At 46.2% G+C, this 20,641-nt stretch overlaps 2 protein-coding genes and 1 long non-coding RNA gene across 4 annotated transcripts in view; 1 reads left to right on the forward strand and 2 right to left on the reverse strand.

The window, feature by feature from the left end:
* LOC139053058 (uncharacterized) overlaps nucleotides 1-3,494 on the reverse strand; it is a 41,800-nt gene extending 38,306 nt beyond the window's left edge. The window contains exons 1-2 of the mRNA XM_070530194.1: nucleotides 3,436-3,494; nucleotides 2,414-2,517 (exon numbers count right to left, since the gene is read on the reverse strand). Of these exons, the coding sequence (XP_070386295.1) occupies nucleotides 2,414-2,517; nucleotides 3,436-3,479 (148 nt within the window). The 5' untranslated portion in view covers nucleotides 3,480-3,494. The remainder of the gene's footprint in view (nucleotides 1-2,413; nucleotides 2,518-3,435) is intronic.
* Nucleotides 1-20,641, forward strand: part of LOC139053063 (uncharacterized) — a 407,344-nt gene that overhangs the window by 46,971 nt on the left and 339,732 nt on the right. The window lies entirely within an intron of this gene.
* LOC135921388 (uncharacterized) overlaps nucleotides 17,851-20,641 on the reverse strand; it is a 55,934-nt gene continuing 53,143 nt past the window's right edge. For both annotated transcript variants that reach the window (XM_070530192.1, XM_070530193.1), the window contains exon 15: nucleotides 17,851-18,224. In XM_070530192.1, the coding sequence (XP_070386293.1) occupies nucleotides 18,042-18,224 (183 nt within the window). In that variant the 3' untranslated portion in view covers nucleotides 17,851-18,041. The remainder of the gene's footprint in view (nucleotides 18,225-20,641) is intronic.

Below are 20,641 nucleotides of genomic sequence, written 5' to 3' on the forward strand. Positions count from 1 at the left end.
TTTAATTGTCTTTCGGTCTGTTTTCTTGTAAAAAGCGCTACAATTGTTTTATGTCTTGAGAACACTTTATTCTAGCAAATATGGAGCGAACTAAAGGATGGTGTTTATACGGTCCGACTGTTACAGCCCTTTTACGATCGCACTACTTCTCCTCGATTCGATTTATCCATTTGTATAAATTGCGTCATTTTCCAGCATTTTGTTTAATAACATCCGAATAAGCCGCATGGATATTGTGTGCTCGAAGTATCCTGGGTACAGCCTTAAAGGGGGGTAGTATCGTTTCGGGACAACATAGAGGCTACATGTTGTGCACGTATTTTTAGAGTGTATGCTAGTTCATTCAATTAATAAGCTAATATTTCCTTCAATTTAAACGGGTAATACAACTACGAGCCTTATTTGGTGTAAGTGTCTAATACATTGCTTTCGCCGTCAATGGTTCGCCTTTCGAGCAAAATTGACATTTTTTTTTTTGTCTCCATGAGGCGCGCGGTGAAGGGGAGCTGAAAGCCCGGCTTTGGAGTTTGTAACATCCCAATTAACACGGCGGCCTTCTTTTTGGGTAATTTGCTTTTGACTACGAAAGATAGCCTCCGATTGTCGACGTGGTTTTCACAGTCTACAATACATAAAGCTTGCAAGCAACTAGGAAAGGTTTTGAGACACGAAAAAGGAACGTACCTATCGTTTATAATGTGGAATCACTGGCATCTAGAACCTACTTCTGCACAATATTTAATGGCTGTTCTCTTTAGGAAATTGTTTGCGATTAAGAGTATTTTGCCTTAGAAACGTCGCCTGCTGCTTCATATCGCGGGGCTTCTAAGGTTGCTTGTTCTAGGGGACCTTAGTTCATGTGCTATAGAAGACACCCTAATTATCGCTTAGGAATGGTTAACACAGGGCTCAAACTAAATGGGACATGTGTTGCAAAAAAATGTTTTGTGGCCCCGCAACTGTTCAACGTTTGCGCCAGATAGTGCATACATACATGACAAGCATGGCGCACAGCGTTTCTTTGGAAAAAGAGCAGTGGCAGCTGCAAGACAGCATAAATAAATGTTTCATGGGAAGTTATACTTTTCGAAGTTTCCAGTTGGCCTTTTGCAGCACACACTGGCTAAAATGTGCGGAAAATATTTTGAACTTCGTGCTACGAGCACGCCGTCATTATCGCATTCCGATCGTATCCGAATCGACCACTGCACAAGGTTGCCTTCAATAAAAAGAAAATATTAATTCACCGACCATTACGATATTGCGTAACGCGAAATTTGAGCGGAGCCCTATACGTTTTTTTTCATTTCGCGATATATTGGCCGGCGCGGACAATCAGTGCGGCGCGTTGCCGAGGGAGCGAAGTGTGACGTCACTATTTCAATTCTCGGGAGATCGCGAGAGGAAGTGCATGTCTGACGCGTGGGCGTGATTCACAGCAGCCGTCGCAGCCAGACATCCGCTCATGGAGCGCTTTGTTACCATGTATGGTATCAGTGACGTCATCGGTGAACAGTCGACGCGCTAAAGCCCCTTAAATTCCGTAAAGTAGCGCCACGCTTTGAAGGACGCTGCCTCCTCCTCGCGTGCTGTGGTCGAGGCCGACGCCGCCTCGCTATTGGCCCGATAGCATCACGTGGGCCCTCGCGCCTTGCTTCAGCACCACTTTTATCCGAGAAGCGTCTGTGGTGTGGAGAGGAGCGCATGTTAGCGCCGTTGCTGCGCTCGAGCAGTGTAGGTGGCGCCGCGGTCGAGGAGGGAGTGCGAAAGAGAGGAGAAACGAGGGGGAGTGGAGGCCGAGTAAGAGAGCGTCGCTACTTTACGAAGTTTAAGGGGTTTTACGACGTGCGCCGCTCTGTCGCCACCTCGTAGCCTTCGTCGCCGCAGAGCCCGTCTTGCGCAGCACTGCGCTTTTCTTCACACGCTTTCGCCATAACATCCGCTTTCCGCCTCATTGCTCCGCTGCACCCTCCACCTTCGCTTTCCTCCTCGCTCTCTGTTTGCTATCGCCCTCTTTCTTCACCCGCTGCGCTCCGTATTCGCTCTCTCGTCCTTCGACGTGCTCGTTCGCTCTGTTACACCCAGGAAGCAGCTCATTGCAGCAGGAACAGGGACCTAGGAGCTGCGCTCTAATAACTTGCTATCATGTCAGCGAGCACCACAAAGGACCTTTGTAAAACGCGACGTTTTGTAGACCTCTAAGTCAGTGCAATGTTTTTGTGGTCATATTTTTTTGTGCTACGTGATATATATCTGTTGTTCGTTCGTCAAACTATTTGTGTGCTCACCCTGAACAAGAAATGATTGTAAAGTCACCTCAAAGTGCGAGCTCCAATTCATGCCTCAGGGAAATACACATAAGCTGCGAACCCATAAACATTGAATAACGTGAGGAAATTTTTTTTTTGCTGACCTTTCACTGTTCCCAGCAGCAGGTAGGCGACAAATCCAGCAAGACCGATAAACAGGCAAAGCATGATGACGGCGAACATGATTGTCTGTGGGCTGCCATCATCTCTGGAAATTCGAATAATAAAGTGGACATTCAGGACAGGAGCCCATGCAGTACAATGCGAGTAAAGGGTTCTTAGCTGATGCACATATCAGTAGGCTGATCAGTTTAACCATACTTTTACGAAAAGAGCTGACCAAAGTCCTCTCCCAGTAATCTACTGTTGCCGCTGTCTACTTTCGGTACACACCATGCTGGGCCTCGAAATTTTTGAAAAACCATCGAGAAGCCTGATCAATAGCACTCGTAGTAGCGCACCCAATTACAGGACCTCTGTGCATTCTAGGAATTGTCCAACTGTTTTTTTTCTGTATTTATTGTGATGGAAAATTAAGCTATTCGGAATGCTGCAGTGCTTGGAGCGGCCAGTCGCGCGGCAATTTTGCGTGCACTTGCGTGGTATTTGCACGCTCGGAAAAACACTTTTATGTAGCCCGAATGGAATAACAGAAAGCCGCATCGGCAGTTTTTCATGTCGCTCTACAACTTTCTCGTTGACTCTTTTCATCTAATTACAACATTTGAGAAGCCGAATAATGAAAATACGCTAATTACCTAATTAGACGGAATGAAAAAAAAATAATTTGAGTGTCCACAAGCGACGGCAAACAACATTGCCTTGGTTCTGTCCACCTACGTGGCATTCGCATACTTTAGAACTCTGGCTAAAATTAGCTGGGACGCCTTGTTTTAAGCAATTCTTCAAAATAAATTTTTCACCGATTTCAGAAAATGAATTCCTAGCAAATTTGTGGAGCGAACAATTTGTGCAAATATTTACCGTGAAGTACAAGTACAGTACTATATATTCTCTTTATGGAGGCATTGAACTATCTTCTTTTCGTGCTCTCTTTGGAAAAAGGAAGACATGAAGAAGAAAATGTACGCGCAGTAATAAAAACATTGGCTGCATATCGACTTACTCTTTGTCAGCTGGAAAGTGCGATGACGAAAAGAGTGAGCACATGAAACCACCCAAAAGCCTCGTAGGTAGCGAGATAATAAACTCAAAAAATTCTTTAGAGAAACAAATTGTTACAGCAGCAGGGCTTAGCATTGCACTTGATTCGACGACGAATAGTCTTTAGAGAAACAAATTGTTACAGCAGCAGGGCTTAGCATTGCACTTGATTCGACGACGAATAGCCTTTAGAGAAAGAAATTGTTACAGAAGCAAGGCTTAGCATTGCACTTGATTCGACGACGAATAGCCTTTAGAGAAAGAAATTGTTACAGCAGCAGGGCTTAGCATTGCACTTGATTCGACGACGAATAGCCTTTAGAGAAAGAAATTGTTACAGAAGCAAGGCTTAGCATTGCACTTGATTCGACGACGAATAGCCTTTAGAGAAAGAAATTGTTACAGCAGCAGGGCTTAGCATTGCACTTGATTCGACGACGAATAGCCTTTAGAGAAAGAAATTGTTACAGCAGCAAGGCTTAGCATTGCACTTGATTCGACGACGAATAGCCTTTAGAGAAAGAAATTGTTACAGAAGCAAGGCTTAGCATTGCACTTGATTCGACGACAAATAGCCTTTAGAGAAAGAAATTGTTACAGAAGCAAGGCTTAGCATTGCACTTGATTCGACGACGAATAGCCTTTAGAGAAAGAAATTGTTACAGCAGCAAGGCTTAGCATTGCACTTGATTCGACGACGAATAGCTATTCCATAATCGCACAGTGATCGCCCACTATATGTGGCTTCGAAGTGGGAAGGCTCTGCATCGCGCAGTTGGAGACAGGATACCGACTATCAAGCGCTGCTAATAGTAGTTCTGAAAAGTACCGCTAAGTACTCTTGGTAAGTGCCTCAGTGATGAAGGCACTAAGCCATCATATTGCTACGCAGATCATCCTACATCTTTCTGGCCTACTCATTCACAGAATAATTAAATGAAACGGCACGTTAGGCGTTAACTGCTCACGCTTCCAGTGGGTACGCCATTTTTTCCACTTGGCAAACCTCGCTAACTGACATTGACATACCTCGCTAACTCACCGGCTACCATTCTTAAATTACATGTGGCTTGACGGCACCAAAAAAAGGTAATTACTGATTTTTAGTGAGTAATTTATGCATTTCAGTGGCTTGTGCGAGTAATGTCGGCCTCCTGCCGTAATCTTGCTCAAGGACTACAATTACGCTATCTGCCACAGAAATTTAACAAAAATAATTATGTATGGTGCAAAACGAAACACCTTGTATAACTCCTGGCTTCGCCAAACTTAGAAATCCTGAGTAGGTACTATATTATAAAACGGTGGTCGGGGGAGGAAAAGGAAAGTTAAAAAAAAAAAAGCATTCAGCCGCGTCAACGTTTAATAGTGCGCATGTGCCCAATTTCACGTTTACATTTCGGCACAGCTTGCGAAAGGCGCATGGTGAATGAGCGCACAATTGCGTGAGAATAATCTTCAGTCCTGTACTCCCCATAAAACACAAACACTGCATGACATTGGGCGTTCCACAGCACCAAAATAAACAAAGTTGTCATTATGTTGTATGGAATTTAACCCCTTCCCGAAATGCTGACTTTAAATCGCTATCAATATGTGCCTTTTATCGGTACCTTTCCTTTTCCTTTTTTGTCGTCATGCTTTTGCAAAGTATTGCTGCTTTCCACTTGGATATGTTAAAGAATTGAATTCCTGGGTTTTGCGTGCATACACCAAGATTTGATTAGGAGGGACGTCGCGGTGGAGGACTGCTGATTAATCTTTACCGTCAGGGAATCTTTACCCTGCCTCGAATGCACGAGACACGCTGTTTAAATTTCGCCCCCATCGATATGCGTTGCCGCGGCCGGGATTCGATGCCGCGACCTCGTGCTCAGCAGCGCCATTTCATAGCCACTACGCCAACGCGGCTAGTCTTAGTACTTAGTCCCTTAGTGTAATAATAATGGCAGTTGGTAGTGATCGCTGCACCTATGGAAGTTTTTTGTTTGTAGACGGTTCACGTTGCTTTTTTTTCCGTGATGACCACTCACAAACAAGCTCACTTGTGCATCCTGTAAACATATTTTGGCAGTTTTCCTTCCTTAATTTTGACAGGATGTGTGCTTGTTCTCATTTCTTTCATTACCCATAGACACACCCTTCTAATATCCGTTTTTCATTCAGAGAAATCCCATTTTTGTTCGCGTCGCGCTTTATGACTAAACGTTCGAGACCATGCATTTACTGGTTATTACTTCTTTTCATTCTCTTCATCTTTTTCTGCCGCTACAGTTCCTAGGAGGTTAAAGAAATGTCTATATATATATATATATATATATATATATATACACGGATGACTTCGCTTCCTTGTTCTCTGTAACTATCAAATGTAATCCATACTTATCAACATAGGCAACGCCATTTCCCGTCCCTCACATTGTTCTCGCCTACCAACTTGTGTTCCTCCTCGCTCTCGGTACAGAGAGCGTTTACAAACCCTGCCATGGGAAAGAAACTGGCCTAGCCTAACAAAGTCTTCCTGTCGAAACGTTTGCTCGGAGCCGAGGCTGCCTTTTCCGTCCACTCCTTGTCATCCCGTTGTGTTCTGTGCCTGTATGGAAGGTGTATTTGATGGGAACACTGTGCCAAACTCACAGGATATTCCACTGCCGCTCATGGCTGCAAAGCAAAAGAAACACAAGGAACGAGGCATCAGGACATTACTTCTCGGTCACTTCTTCCGCATGTGCGACTTCTGGGGATGGCACCAGTTTCCAGATACACTCTTAGAAATAGTTACACCCTTTGGGGCGTATCTTGTCCCACGACAATAATCGTCATCTGTCTTGTCCGCGTTTCCTTTCTTTGACGCTGCGAGCCCGGTACTTCCCAGTCACGAACCGCATGCGCGTTATCAGTGTGACGCAGCTTCTCGAAAGGAAAGTAGCGAGCGCCGAGCTTTCAAGAGAGGAAACTCGGGCAAGACAGACGACGATTATTGTCGTGGGACAAGATACGCCCCAAAGGGTGTAAATATTTCTAAGAGTGTATGCACAGTCGAACTCGCGGTAAAAATGCACTGCTGTCTTACTTAACAAAAAAGTAAGGACGCTGCTTGACACATTGCAGCACAATATTGCTGGAACGGCATTGTATTTCGTGGCATAACTGGAAAATGATTATCTCGAAACTGGTGTGATCCCGAGAATTCGCTAGAAGCGAATGCGTCTTGCAAGCTCGCCTGCTACAATTCTTAAATTGCAATATCTGCCGTAAGGTCATTAATTACGCAGTTAGCCGGTGTAACTATGCTAAATATTCAGTAAGGCTAATCTATTTACCGCAGAAACGATGTCTGCCTCATCGGGTGATATATATCAAGGGTTGGAAGGGCGCTGTCTACCACAAAATTAAAAGAAAAATGGTGCACTGCATAAAAAAAAAGAAAAGACTGGTACGCCTCGTGCCACCTGATATGCAACTGAAATTTTTTAGTAACAATTTTTATTCATACGTGTGTACAACGTGCTCACTGGATATGCAGCGGTTCAGGGATAAACGCACGCAAGTTTATGCGACACGCACTGATGGGGCATGATGAGTGGGACACTGTTTCAGTGAAATAATAAATAAATATGTGAAAAACATAGTGTTGCCGGCAAGCGGAGGCTTGCCTCGTTCGCCCGCTGTTTATCGATTTGTTTTCCGTCTTCCCGTTACCCCGTTGTCAGAAACAAACATAGCGGAATATGAACTCTGACGAAGTAAGAAAAGAAGATTTAGCAGAAAATGAACGGAAATACACAAAACATAAGAGTATTACGAATATAAAATAGTGAACGATGCGCCATTTGAATGAAACAACAGGACTACACCGCAAAATGACGTACATCCCTAAAGATAAACGCAGCCTACACCCTTACACCCAAAAGGTGTAAGCTTATTTATAGACAGATTTACACCTTTGTTAATTTTATAACGTTGTCTATAGTTTTACATATGTAGATTGAAAAATTACGTTCCCGGTTCCCAAGTTCCCAAAAAGTTATCAAGCTTTGACACCGATAGCAAGGTCTGGCTATCTGTTGGACTTAATCTCCTCGAGGGCGCGCTCACAATACGCAGGTGACAAACGTTGGCGTGACGCAGCCGTCGGACGGGAACGCACGACGGCGACGGTGATAACGGCGCAACAGGGCCTCTAACGCACGCTTAATTGCTCTCGGCATATTTTCGCTTGCGGCAAAGAGAAGGAGAACGCTTACACGAACCAACAACGACGAAACATATCTGGTGTGAACACACACCTATTTTTTGCATACGAGCGCTTTCCTCGCTCACCCAACAGATGTCGCCGGCGACGCGCGTCATATCGGATCGGTAAATTGGCGCCCTCGCTTTCAGGAGCAACCATAGACCATTAACACGCTAAGCGCGCGAGCGAGCAACGCTGGCTGTGGTGTGCGCTTAATTGCAGCCCAACAATTTCTGTTTAACAGAGTGCCGACATATGTTATTGCGATAGCAACTATATGGCCACTCCGGGCGCATTTCTGCCGTCGCCGTCGCCGTGATGTTCCGTATGAGTGAAAGCGTGTGAGGGTGAATCTGCGGACGCGGTTCAATCTCGCGTGCGCGAGCGACAAACGCCGCCCAGATGTGCGCCCTCTCCTGCGGCCCGCGCGAGGTAGGGGGTTAAGGCGAGGGATGAGTTGCGTTCCACTCCGGCGGCTGCTACGGTGCCTCGATGTCCTCATCGCCCGCCGTTCCGCACTGAGTGGAGACAACCGCGGCGTCTACTACTGCGTTGGCCACGCGAATCGCGGAAGCCGGAATAGACAGCTTTGGGGGACGCGGTAGGGACGCGTTGCCGGCGCTCGTGTGTTTTGAAAGCGATCTGCGACTGGACAATGTGCTGGCACGCGCGGGCCTAATCTTCAAAGCGATCTGCGATGTTTGCAGAGTGTACCGAGAGCCCGTAGCTCGGTATGCGCTGTGATTTCTACGTTTCGTTCGCGTTGAAGCGAGAGATGCACGGAGGTCAATGGGCTCGCGGCTGCTGCACCTATTCCTGAATCCAGAGTTCTCACAGGCACCTTCCGCTGTCATCGAGTGAGGGGTGTTCATGTTTACCGGTGCGCGTGACACTGTGCTGGTTAATTTAGTTAAAATACGTTGACGGGCGAGTTGTTTTGAATCCATGATAGAATGTGTAAGCGCGACTGAACAAGGACGTAGGAAGAAGCAGACGCGGAAGGACAGCGCTGTCTCTGTGTCTGTCTCTTTCTACATCCTCGTTGGGTGAAGCTTTCATATTCTATCATTGTTAATTTAGTTAGTAAGCGAATGTTTACATGAGTATACGGCTGATAAAGTATTATCCTTACTTCGTACAGTTATTTACTAATTTGCTATCGCAATCGGTCCTCCGCCTTTCGGATGGAACTGCGAATTGTTCCGAGACCTCGAAGCCATAGAAAAAAAAGATATCTGCAAACCTATTGCTGCCTTAACTAATTTAACATAATCGCATTCTCTACAGCCAGTCTTGTTTTGTTTCTTTGTAAATGGTTTCTTTGTTTTGAAGTCATGACGCATAGGTTTACGTCACGTGGGAGAGCAGCGCTACGGCTCGCCCAACTTCTCGACTACGCTGCTACATCGGGCGTCAAAAAAATTGGAGGACGCTTAAGCTTCGCCTTTAAGAGTGGAACGCGAGAGCGTTATCGCACCCCGTTCGCACCGCGTACTCATTCGCTCGCCATGCCCTTGACGAGACGAAGGGGAGAAGCGGGCGAGTGGCGCGCCACCTGTCGGGGCAGCGCCGTACATCGCGAGGAGGGGGCCTTCTGTGTTCGCCGCAAGATGGCTCTGCGTGTGCGCCAAGCGCAGGTGAAATGTAGCGGAAACGTACTTCGCCTCTCGTTTAACTGCGTCTTCAGTAATTTACATGCTCATAATTACCGATATACACCGCACTATAACATTCTACGGCACGTTTCTAAGGCAACAGTGCATTCACTAGAGGCGCTTTTGTTCCGCGCTGAACCCTCAAACTCATGGCTGTGGGGCAGCGTCTCAGTTCCACACTCCGGACGCCCTGGTTCGATTCCCACCCAGCCCATCTTGCAAGTTGTTTTTTTTTATTTATGAATTGCCTTCCCGGATTTTCCGCTCACGGCCAACGTCGCCGACACTGGCTTTTCTGTGACACGAGCTCCTTAATGGTCTCGCGTTAAAGGGAATATCAGCGTAGGAGGCTTCTTTGGCGGATTTTACAGTAACACACTCGCCTGCGCCTGTTTATGCACGAAAGCTGTCGTGAAGGGTACTTCATCGATGGGAATTAGCTTTTAAGTACAGGACAGGCGCATCGGTACGACACAATATCGGTGGTACAGGCGGAAGAAAAGGATGCAGCTTGCACATGTGCTGGAACGTAGCCAGTTACCCTGGTGTGCCGGTAGTTTCTACGCATTCCATCACATAACACCCATGTTTATCAATCGCGGTGTGATATTCGTGATTGACTTGAAGCAGAAAAAGAAAAAGACGTCACTTTTAACAGCAGTTCTTACCCGACGACTCCATTCCGGAGAGCCCGTCTGTAAATGCGAAAAAAAAAGAAGATATCAGCATCAAGGGAAATTCATTGGTTTTAATGATAAGTTATTTCTCAATTTTCGCTTTGCCATCTCTGGTCAGGCGTCACCGCCACTATTCGGTGTCTGCAGTAGTTAGTAGGTGATGGAAACAGCACTGATCCAAGTAAAAGTAACAGCGAAACCTACCACATCGGGGTCAGTTTGAAAAATGGCCAGGCTTAGCTTGGTTAAGCCAAGAATGCGTTGCATATTGCGCGAGTTGGGGCCCAGCTTTTCCTCCGGCTGTCGTGACGTCACGTCACGTGGTTGCGCTAAAGGTCAATGGTGGCTGCCCAGCCGCGCCCAAGGGCTGAACTGAGTGTTGCAATATGCAACGCATAAAAATAGAAGCAACTTAATAACAAACATAGCAAACTTAAAAGAGAATAGACCCACATATGAGACGCGCAGCAATGAACAATGGCTCATACCCTCAATGCTGGCTGCCCGGCCGCGCCCAAGGGCTGAATTGAGTGATTGCAATATGCAACGCATAAAAACGTCGCAATTTGACGTCTAACACAGAAACTGCAAGTACTATTACATTATCATTGAACGTTTGTTGCCAGCTCATGTTACGTTCAGACATTAAAAGGAAATGATAAAACTGAGACCCAGCATGACTACTCAAAGACGCATGCTAGCCTTCAATGTGAAAGCGTGCACGTAAATGAAAACTGGTTCCCTTAAGTCGATTCGGAGCTGCGCTGCGCGAATAGGCACGCCGACACACGGAGCCGAAAAGGAGGACGAAAACAAAAGTGACTCTGAAAAGAGCCATGCGCTCGACGAGCGTACTCACCGCCTCCGAATGACGACATCTCAGACATCTCAGCTGCAGAAAAAAGAGAATCGCGCGTTAAGCACGTTCGAGCTCGTTACGGGCGAATTGATTCCGGAACTGGTAGTGTCTGCCGGGACTTACTCATGGCTGGAGCGGATTATTCGTTAGAAGTCGGAGAACGGTCGAGGAACACAGACAGAATGTCTTCAGAAGGTGTGGACTGCGAAGAGTTAAAGCAAAGCGTATACGATCGAGATCAAAACGCATGAGGAACAAAACCGCTATCCTTCTGCACAGAAGTTGTTAAATTATGTGTCAAGCGGTGCACGCACACGCACTTGCACGCACACGCACACAAACTCACATGCATCGTCATTCACGAGAATTCTTTATATAGTATTGCGATGATCGTCGCTAATGAAGATTTTAGGGCTTGGAAGCTAAAACAGGGAGTAAGTGGAAGTATGCGGAGTAAATTGCGTTGGCCGAACGCACTTGCAAGGAACTGGTAGCCGGCATATAAGAGGAGCAAGGTCGGGACGACGCCTGGAAGTCCTGCAACAGCTCTAACGCTCAAACGGGACTGCCTAAGGTAAACGGGCAACGTTTTTCTACAAGTGACATTTCCCCTTGCGCAGCACCGTTCGCATTTCCCGAAATTACTATAGCATCGCTGACGTGCTGCGGCAGCACGCGGTGCTTCTTACAGCGCGACGTGTCGTCTGGAACCCTGTCGTTTGGATATCGTCTGGAACACCGCGCTCGGTGCAGAGGCGGAGGCCTACTTTCTTACCGCTGGGAAATTCCGCACGTGAAAGGAGAAAAAGGCGGCCTTAAGAGGTGGTGTGGCTCACGGTGAGATGTCGGCGCTTACCGAACAGCGTACACGTCCGCTCGGCTGCGCACGTCACCGAAGGAACGAGACCCAACGGTCGGGAGCAGGCAACGGTCGCGTGAAATTCACGCGCGGTGGTAGCCGTTAAAAGACGACACCGGAAACTGTGGCCCGTACCCACTGTGGGAGATCGGCCAAGAATCATTGTCAGCTTTATCGCGTTTTGCCCCCTACGGTAGAGAGCAGTTATCGTTAGTTTTGATTCTTCCAAGTAGTGGAATTTTTCCCACAGTGGCAACCGGAGCCATGGCCACATCGGCGATTGTGTCTTAACGCCTGAGTGAGCGTGAAATTCAAAGAGCTAGGGTTCAACTTTTCTTGATGCTATTGGGTTATCTTTTTTACGTAAACTATACCTCTCTCCCATTGCAGCTATACATAGGAAACAATTTTCTGCGCTCTACTGTAAGGCTAACCAACCTCTTTTTGTAAAGTAGACAGCGAGGAAAATCCTTGCACATGCGCGTTCGGGACGTTGGTCGCATTGCTCCAGCCGAGGTAGACGGAAGGCTTGAATGAACGAAGACTCGCGATTCAATTCTGTTAAGTCGGTGGGTTTAGGAGGAGCAGGAAAGAAATGGGGAAGGCAGAGATATTAACCAGTAGAGCGCCTGGTTGGCTGCGCTACGCTGGAGGACGGGAAGAACAGAATAGAAAGATAGAACGGAGAGATAGAGTGAGAGAGGAAGGAGAGACGGCGGCGAATTCTCGCACGCGCGCCTACGAAACTACTAAGTGAAAGACGTTCAAACATGTCAGAGACAAATATGACAAGCCTGTGGAGGCACTTTTTGTTTCTTGACGGGTAGCTTCATGGAGTGCAATGAGAACTAACCGGAAGCCTAAATTTCGAAATCTGCTCTTGAATTGGGCAGTATTTTGGATTATGAGTGCTTTAATGCGCGTAGTGGACCATTCACTGGAAACGATTGTGGTAATTTAGACACATATTTTAATAAATATACAATAATTGCAGAATAACCCTAGCCCAGGAGGAAAAAAATGTTTAAGTAGCACCAGCAAATACAATATGCACGCATGTTACAACAGTACGGGTGACAATGTACAATGACTCGTGAGAGAATTCTAAGAGAAGCAAAGGAGGTACGGAAGGTAGATAAAAAGCTATAGGCGTTGTTCAATGGAGAACCACCATTTTTATGCACCAGCCCATTTTTATTATTCTGTCAGTTTCCTTCTTATGATCAGGGTCCTCATTGAGTAATTGAGCTAGGTAACCGTACTCCTTCACAGACTCTAAATGCTGACTGACGATCTTGAACTTTCGATCCCTTTCCAGGATATTAATAATTATCTTTGTCTTCTGCATTATAATCTCCAACCTCAGTTTTACACTCTCTTCGTCAACGTCCTAAATGATTTGTTGCAATTCGTCCTCAGTGTTCCTGAACAGGAAAATGTCATCACACTTGCCATTGATCCTTGCTCCTAAGTCTTCCCAGTTTAACAGCTTGAATACTCCTTCCAAGCATGCAGTGAACAGCATCGGATAGATTGTGTCTCCTTGTATGAACCCTTTCTTTATCGGTATTTTCCTACTTATGGAGAATTAAGGTTGCTCTGGATTCTCTGTAGATATGTTCTAAGGTATTAACGTAAGCCTCGTGTACTTGATGATTACCTAATGTCTGTTTCACTCTTGGCATCTCTACTGACTCAAATGCCTTTTCGTAGTCTATGAAAGCCATATAGAGAGACTGGTTGTAGTCTGGTAATTTCTCTATTACCTGATTGATGACGGATGTGATCCATTATAGAGTATCCCTTCCTGAAGCCAGCATATTGTCTTGGTTGACTGAAGTCCAGTGTTGCTTTTATTCTGTTGGAAATTGCCTTGGTGAATATTTGGTATATTTGGTATATTTGGTGAATAGTAAGCTAATGGGCCTATAATTTTTGAATTCTTTAACGTCTCCCTTTTTGTAGATAAGTATAGTGTTGACATTCTTCCAGTTCTCTGGGTTCCTTGAAGTCGTGGAACAGTTCGTATAAAGAGCCGGCAGCTTTTCAAGCATTATATTTTATCCATCTTTGATTAAGTCGACGGTTACTCCATCTTCTCCTGCCGCTTTTTCCCATTTCATGTTTTAAGGCCCTACTAACTTCATCGCTATTTACAGAAGGAGCCTCTATAAACAGTTAATTTTTACTTTGAATTAAGTATCGTGGCTGCTCAGGGTACTGCACAGGTCAGTATAGAATTATTCTGCTGATTTAACTATGTCTTTGAATTTGCTGATGGCGTTACCCTGCTATTATATTGAAATGAATAGTAGAAAGTTTGGTGGATATAAAGCCGCTAAACTCTCCTAATATTGGCATCGGCTACTCCTTGTCACTTCGCAAAGGAAACAAATTTGCGTAAAAAGGGAGAATAGCGACACAATATATGGCATTCACTAGAACATTTGATGAATAAAAAATATACAGTCCAACAGTACGTGAGTCGCAAAGTTATGTGCATTAGTTCAGTCCACGTACGCATATATAAAGTGTGATATGCTGAACAGTCAAAACACACACCACATTTAATACACTGCAAGTACAGAACAGAATTATACATATTGCGTAAAAATTGCGATCACCTCATAAACCGATTATGAACAACGAACAACGTTTCTGTCGCTCATTTAGCGTATGCGGATCATCTGATACCTAATATTTTCCAGAAATGTTGGTGTCGTCGAAAAAGTTTTTCAGAGCAAGAAGCGCTCTTTTGAAGGCCCGCAGTTGGCCATAGGCCAAGTATCTTTTTTAGAGTGAATGGTCTTCTGTGTAATATCAACCAATTTGCTTGCAGTACCCTTCTCTGTGGATCGTATTTCGTGCACTCGAGGAGAAGATGATGCACATCTTTGTCTGGATGGCCACAAGAACACTACGGACTAGAGACACGCTTTATCCTGTACAAGAAGTGTTTCGTAAATGCAGTACCAAGACGCAGGTGGTGTACCAATGTTTCAAATTTTCTGTTGTCTCTTAGAGTTTCCGGCATTGATAAGTTTATACGTGTGTCTATGAAGTATAAGTCCGAGTTTTTAGTTTGCTGATAAAACCATGTAGTTTTGCTGAGGCGACAAGAAATCTGTTTCAGGAGCAGACGGACTTCACTACGCAATGGGGGATGATTGGTTGTCTCTCCGTTATTGTGCGCCCGATTCGCAGCTGCATCCGTTGCAGTATTACCAGGAATATTGCAGTGCCCAGGTATCCACTGAAATGCAATTACGTGGTTCATTGCGCTTGATTTTGTAAGTTCTTCGAGTGTCTCATACAATAGCAAAGTGTTCAAAGAATTTTTCTTATTGCTCTGTAGTAATGTAGGATAACACGTTTTTGCGAATGTTTTTCTGATGTTATGAAACGCAAAGCACACAGGCTTGCAAACAGTTTTGCCACGGTAGAAGATGTGGAATGACAAAGACGCTAAATGTGAAATGACGAATGCTGAAGTCGAGGAATATGTATGACACACTGCTTCCTCAGTCTTTCTCACGTTGTAATTTCGAATATCCCTTATCTTATTCTATTCTATCTGATATCTTAGGTTGGACACTTTCATTCTTTGTCGTTCTTTTATTAGGTCCTTTGTTACTTGCGCATCAGACATTTTAATACCCTTAAGGGTGTTAAACGGTGTTTTCTGCATTTACACCCATGTGTACACCCTTTCCGTACCGTTTTCTGCCAAAACACCCTATAATAAGGGTGTACACAACACATAAGGTGTGGCTTTGCTCGAAGAAGGGTGTTAAATCGAAGACTGAAGGGAGTTTAACACATTGATACATAAATCTGTGTAACGTGTACACGTCCGTGCATTGAGGAACGTGTCCATGTATTGCATTTTCAATGCGGAAGCATTTTGTCCTTTCATGCAGAAACGCTAGCCTTCTCCGCAACAACAATCCATATGGGACCCTGCTCATGCCCATCTTGCCATTTCCGTTGAAAGCATTCAGCAAGCATTCAGTACCGTGCCGATCGTTTCATTCTCTCAAATTATTCACGTCATTCTAGCGTCACGTCCATGAAACCTGACCTTTGCTTTGGTCGCGAGTACTTTCGTCTCTGTCTTTTTCATAGAATATGCTACTTTAACCCTTCTCTTAAAGAAAATCTTTTCACCACACCAAATTCTCGTCTCGCGTCCACCATCAACAGAAAATTGACGTGCCAGTCTTCCGTTTTGCCAAGAACAGCCTCTGAATGGAACCGCCTTTCCGCCTCCACAATCTAAATTTGTGAAACTGCTAATTCAAGATCGCCGTTCAAAGTGTCTTACAGTTTTTCTATTCTTTCCCTGCATTGCAAATATTGTATGTTTTCACCACGTCTTTCTGTTGTGCCTACTAGGCCTTGAAAATAAGGATAATAAGTAAATGAATAAAATGTGACGTGATCACCGTCTTGTATGACATCAGCAGTGATACGAAAAAGTAGTAAATAGAGCGTAAATTATGAGCAATTATGGGTAATCAGTGTGATATAATGTGAGTTAAGGCGTGAGCATGGAGCTTATGCAGGCAAAAGCTATAGAGCTTGCAAGAAAAAAAAGGGCTACCGAGCTCCGCCTTTAAATCGAGCAAGCACTGGATTCATCGCTACATGTGTCGTGCTGGAGTTTCCTTACGCCGTCGAACTTTTCGCAAAAGCTGCCCCTGTCGTTCGAAGAGCTGCGTGTGGCTTTCCAGGGCTACGTTATCTCGCTGCCCTAGTCCAAGAACTTCCAGGTAGGGCAAATCGGCAATGCTGACCAAACGCCGGTTTATCTGGACATGACATCGCCTCTCATCGTGCTCGAAAGGGGCTCCAAACAAGTTCATGTCCGGTCTACTGGCAACGAGAAAACGCGGGTCACCGCCATGTTGTCAGACACTGCAGGCGGACTCAAGCTCTCGCCCTATGTCGTCCTCAAGCGCGAGAGAGTGCCTAAAGGTGAGCTGTCGCCAAAAAATATGGTCCTGAGATGGATGAACGAGTATCTTGTGCTCGACTGGATAAAGTCCGTCCGGGGTAGGCTGACCGGCGCGCTGTTGTCGTTTCCGTTTGTCCTCGTGTTTAACGTAATTCGTTGCCTTTTGGCCGACACAGTGAAGAGGCTGTTGCGTGAATCCGGCAATGGACTCGTCGTTATCCCGGGTGTGGTGATGTCTCAGCTGCATCCTTTAGGCGTTTACGTGAACAAACCGTTCAAAGACGCGGTCAAGTGGTGTTACGCAGATTGCATGCGCTCAGGTGAGCCTGCAGTGACGCCCGCTGAAGCGGGTTTCGCCAGCCACGCTATAGAAGTGGATTATGGACGGATGGGTCTGCATACCATAGGACCTTGTGCGTCGCGCATTCAAGAAGTGCGGCATCTCGAATGCGCTCGAGGGCACAGAGGATGGCACAGAGGTTCGATAGTTTCTTTGGCCGGTTACGATGAGTGTGTCCTCAGCGAGGTGAAGAAAATTCTGCCTAAATCAGACTTCCACAAAGAAAGCAGCATAATCACATGAGAGTGAGTGAGTAAAGACTTTATTTGAAAACAAGGTATTGACGGATGACCTTGTTGTTAGGCAGCCACGAGCCCCTGAGCCCGGGCGCAGCTACGCGGCACTCGCATACTTTTAAAGCTCCGGCTCAAGTTAGCCAAGATGCCCTGTAGTTAAATTTAAATGGAATTGTGGGCGTTTACCTGCCAAAACCAATATATGATTATGAGGCACGCCATAGTGAAGGACTCCGGAAATTTTGAGCACCTGGGGTTCTTTAACGTGCGCCTAAATTTAAGTACACGGGTGTTTTCGCCTCCAACGAAATGCGGCCGCCGTGGCCGGGATTAGATTCCGCGACCTCGCGCTCAGCAGCCCAACACCATAACCACGGAGCAACCACGGCGGGTGCCCTGTAGTTCACTCGTAATGAATCGAGTATCAGAAAATTCGTGCCGCTCTGCGGTTTTTTCTTCGCCGGCTCATTAGGCTAACTTTCTTTAGATAACCGCGGCTGCTCGTAATCAAACAGTGGGTCTGTAGCTCTCGCTTAGAGCAACGCAAAACACACGAGTAAGAGGTACGCTAATATTGTTGAACTACGCGAAGGGTCGACTAATGAGGAAACGCAGGCATCCTGTCGGGTGTCGCACTTTATGACAGCACAACACGAGGTGAAGGCCAGGTCACAAGCTTGTCACTATCGCCACACACACCACTCCACAGTCCGACGACCACTCTTCCCCAAGCTGCCTTGGTTCGGCTTTAGGGCACCCCGAGCCATGCCCTAATTACTCTGATTCGGTTGAACGGGTCGTCTCGGTCTCTTTCGTTGTACGGGGCACACGGGCTCGTCTTGCGGTTCCTGAAGTCCCCGAGGTGGGCGTTGAGCAGCAGCAGCGACATGCCCGGCCGCAGGAAGGTGGAATTCTCTGCCAACTTTTTGATCTGCACGTGCAAGTAGAAAGGCGTTTGTTTTTGTTTTACGGATCGAGCTCACTTCTGGAGCACAGCTTGCGCGCGTCTCAGTGAATTTGGAAGATGCGGCGGACAGGTTTTCACAGTGTACCGACAAGAGCCTTTCTCCAACGCTTCTACACAAAAGAAAAAGAAAGAAAAGGAAACTAATTGAGCACAGGTTGGCAAAGCGCCGCAAAGTACCTCGTATTATTCAGAAACGAAAAATTCATTTCTGAGGAAGAAGAATTTGCCCTGGTAAAGGGATGGAACCCGCGAACAAGGCCTTTCTGTGTAGGTTGCTTTGAGTTCTATCTACGCAGCACCCCAGCTGATTGCCGGTCACTTTTTTAAGAAGTGCAATTTTTTGGGCGAGCAGGTAGCAGTCCATAATTAATACTTGCTGCGCACAAACTAAATGAAGAAGGACAGGGTTTTTGACGAACAGTTGCGCGTGTGTTCGTGAAATCCCTGGCCTTCGTCATTCAGCTTGTGCGCAACAACAAGTTATTATGGTGAAATTTTGGTACACCAAATATAGCCCGAACCCACAAATAAGACACGGCCCTGAGTTCCTCAGAAATAAAGCGTGCGATCATTTTCTTTTTAACTGTGACACCCACACGCATGTCCTTTGTTACTTCGCGTCATACTCGGGTCGAATACAGTTTTCCCATTTTATAAAATTCGCTCCCATAATAATGCAGAAGTGATTGAGGTTAACAAACCTCAAGTTTTCCTCTCGTGTGTACAGACTCCGGCCTTTCGTGCGTGACGTGACGCCTGGAAAAAGCGCTCTGAAAATTCGCCATCCAATAAAGGTTGCAACGTAGCTGCGCCCGATATAATGCAAAGAAATATAAACAATTGCCGCGTTCAATAAACTCAGAACGTTTCAGGGGCAAGAGAAACGAGACTTCGCGACGTCTATGCAGCCGTTATTTCGTCACAAACCTGAGAACAGATTTTAACCTTCTGGCCTTTCTGCTAATAAGCCAAAGTACTCCCGCCTACCGAAATGCAGGTTGAGTTTAAACGCCAGCATTCTTAGTGCTGGAATGGAAACTGTGCTTTTCCATATTGCACTGCCAACGATCTTATGTTCCAAGCAGAAAAAATAAATTAAGACTCCTGGTGCACCAGGTATATGTAATTTCACGCGCATCTTCAGGTCTGCCTTGCAAACGGTGTCTTCAAATTGTGTCGTCTTGCTCGTCGATAATTCAGGTGAGAGTTGGTGAATCCGCACGTGGCGCCATCTGGCAGACAGTCGGGGAAACGACTACTTTCACCTTCGACGTTGGTCTCGGAGGCGCACGTGACATAAGAGGTTGCACAAATCTTTTCCAACACTTACAATACCAAAATAGAACTTTCTATCCTGGGTAAAGGTGTCCTGTTATGCGTGAAACGAGAGGCAGGAAAACAAGAAATAAAGTTTATGCCCTCATAAAAGAAGGCGTCGAATGATAGTGGCACAGATACACCTCAATTATACAAAACCACGACAGGCGACACCGTCAGAGGGACAGAGACCTTCGCACTCATGGCGAATTGTGGGTTTGTGCAGGAATTTCACCAATGTACAGGTCAATCCTTGGATCCAGCTGTTCCTGTACCCGGTCGTGTATGTGCCTGGCAGGCGCGTCACTAGACGCCTAATTAATATAAAACTGCCGCGTCGGGACCTCAAGGCTGCAATGGAAGCTGCATTACATCGCTGGCACGCGCACCACAATAGTGCTTCCGGCATCACTTAAGTTTGTCACCCGATGGGTAGATCGATCGAATCTTCGATTCTTCAACCGGACAGCCTTAAGGAGCTCGAATAGCGGAAATGCCAGTGTTGGTGGCGTTATGACGTGAAAATCCTGATTGATCGATATGGTCGTGAATGCGAGTCACGTGGTGTCGTTCTAGGGAACGCGACAGGTGATGTTTACGCGAATGCATGATCACCTGTGTAAGGGAGAAACAGGCAGTAGTAGAAACCAGCCAAGGGGCCGCCGAGTTAGTCTCCGTGTGGTGACGCGATAATTTGACACAATAGGACTCGTCTGTCCGTAGTAGTGGACCGATGGAAACTTTCCATTCGTCGGCCCAGGAGTCTGCCAAGCGGCGTTGCCATCCTGAAATTACAGTTCGTCTGTGGGGAATGGGTATACCGATCTAGTGCAGGCCTGGCCCGCTCGGCCGCCGAGAGAAAACACGTGTGCGATGGGTGCGGTGACGTCTACCAGTGCGTGGTGCTCTTTTGACTCGTCTTCTTCGGTGGGTTCTGATGGAACGCGTACTACTGCTCGGCGGGGAGGTCGGCCACGTCAGACTAAAGCGGGGAAGCCTGAGATGAAGGCTGGGCACGCTGAGGCGATGGGCGAGAATAGTTTTCTATAGGATTCGCAATATAG

The sequence above is a fragment of the Dermacentor albipictus genome, unplaced genomic scaffold (assembly GCF_038994185.2).
Source record: "Dermacentor albipictus isolate Rhodes 1998 colony unplaced genomic scaffold, USDA_Dalb.pri_finalv2 scaffold_63, whole genome shotgun sequence".
NCBI classification, from domain to species: Eukaryota; Metazoa; Arthropoda; class Arachnida; order Ixodida; family Ixodidae; genus Dermacentor; species Dermacentor albipictus.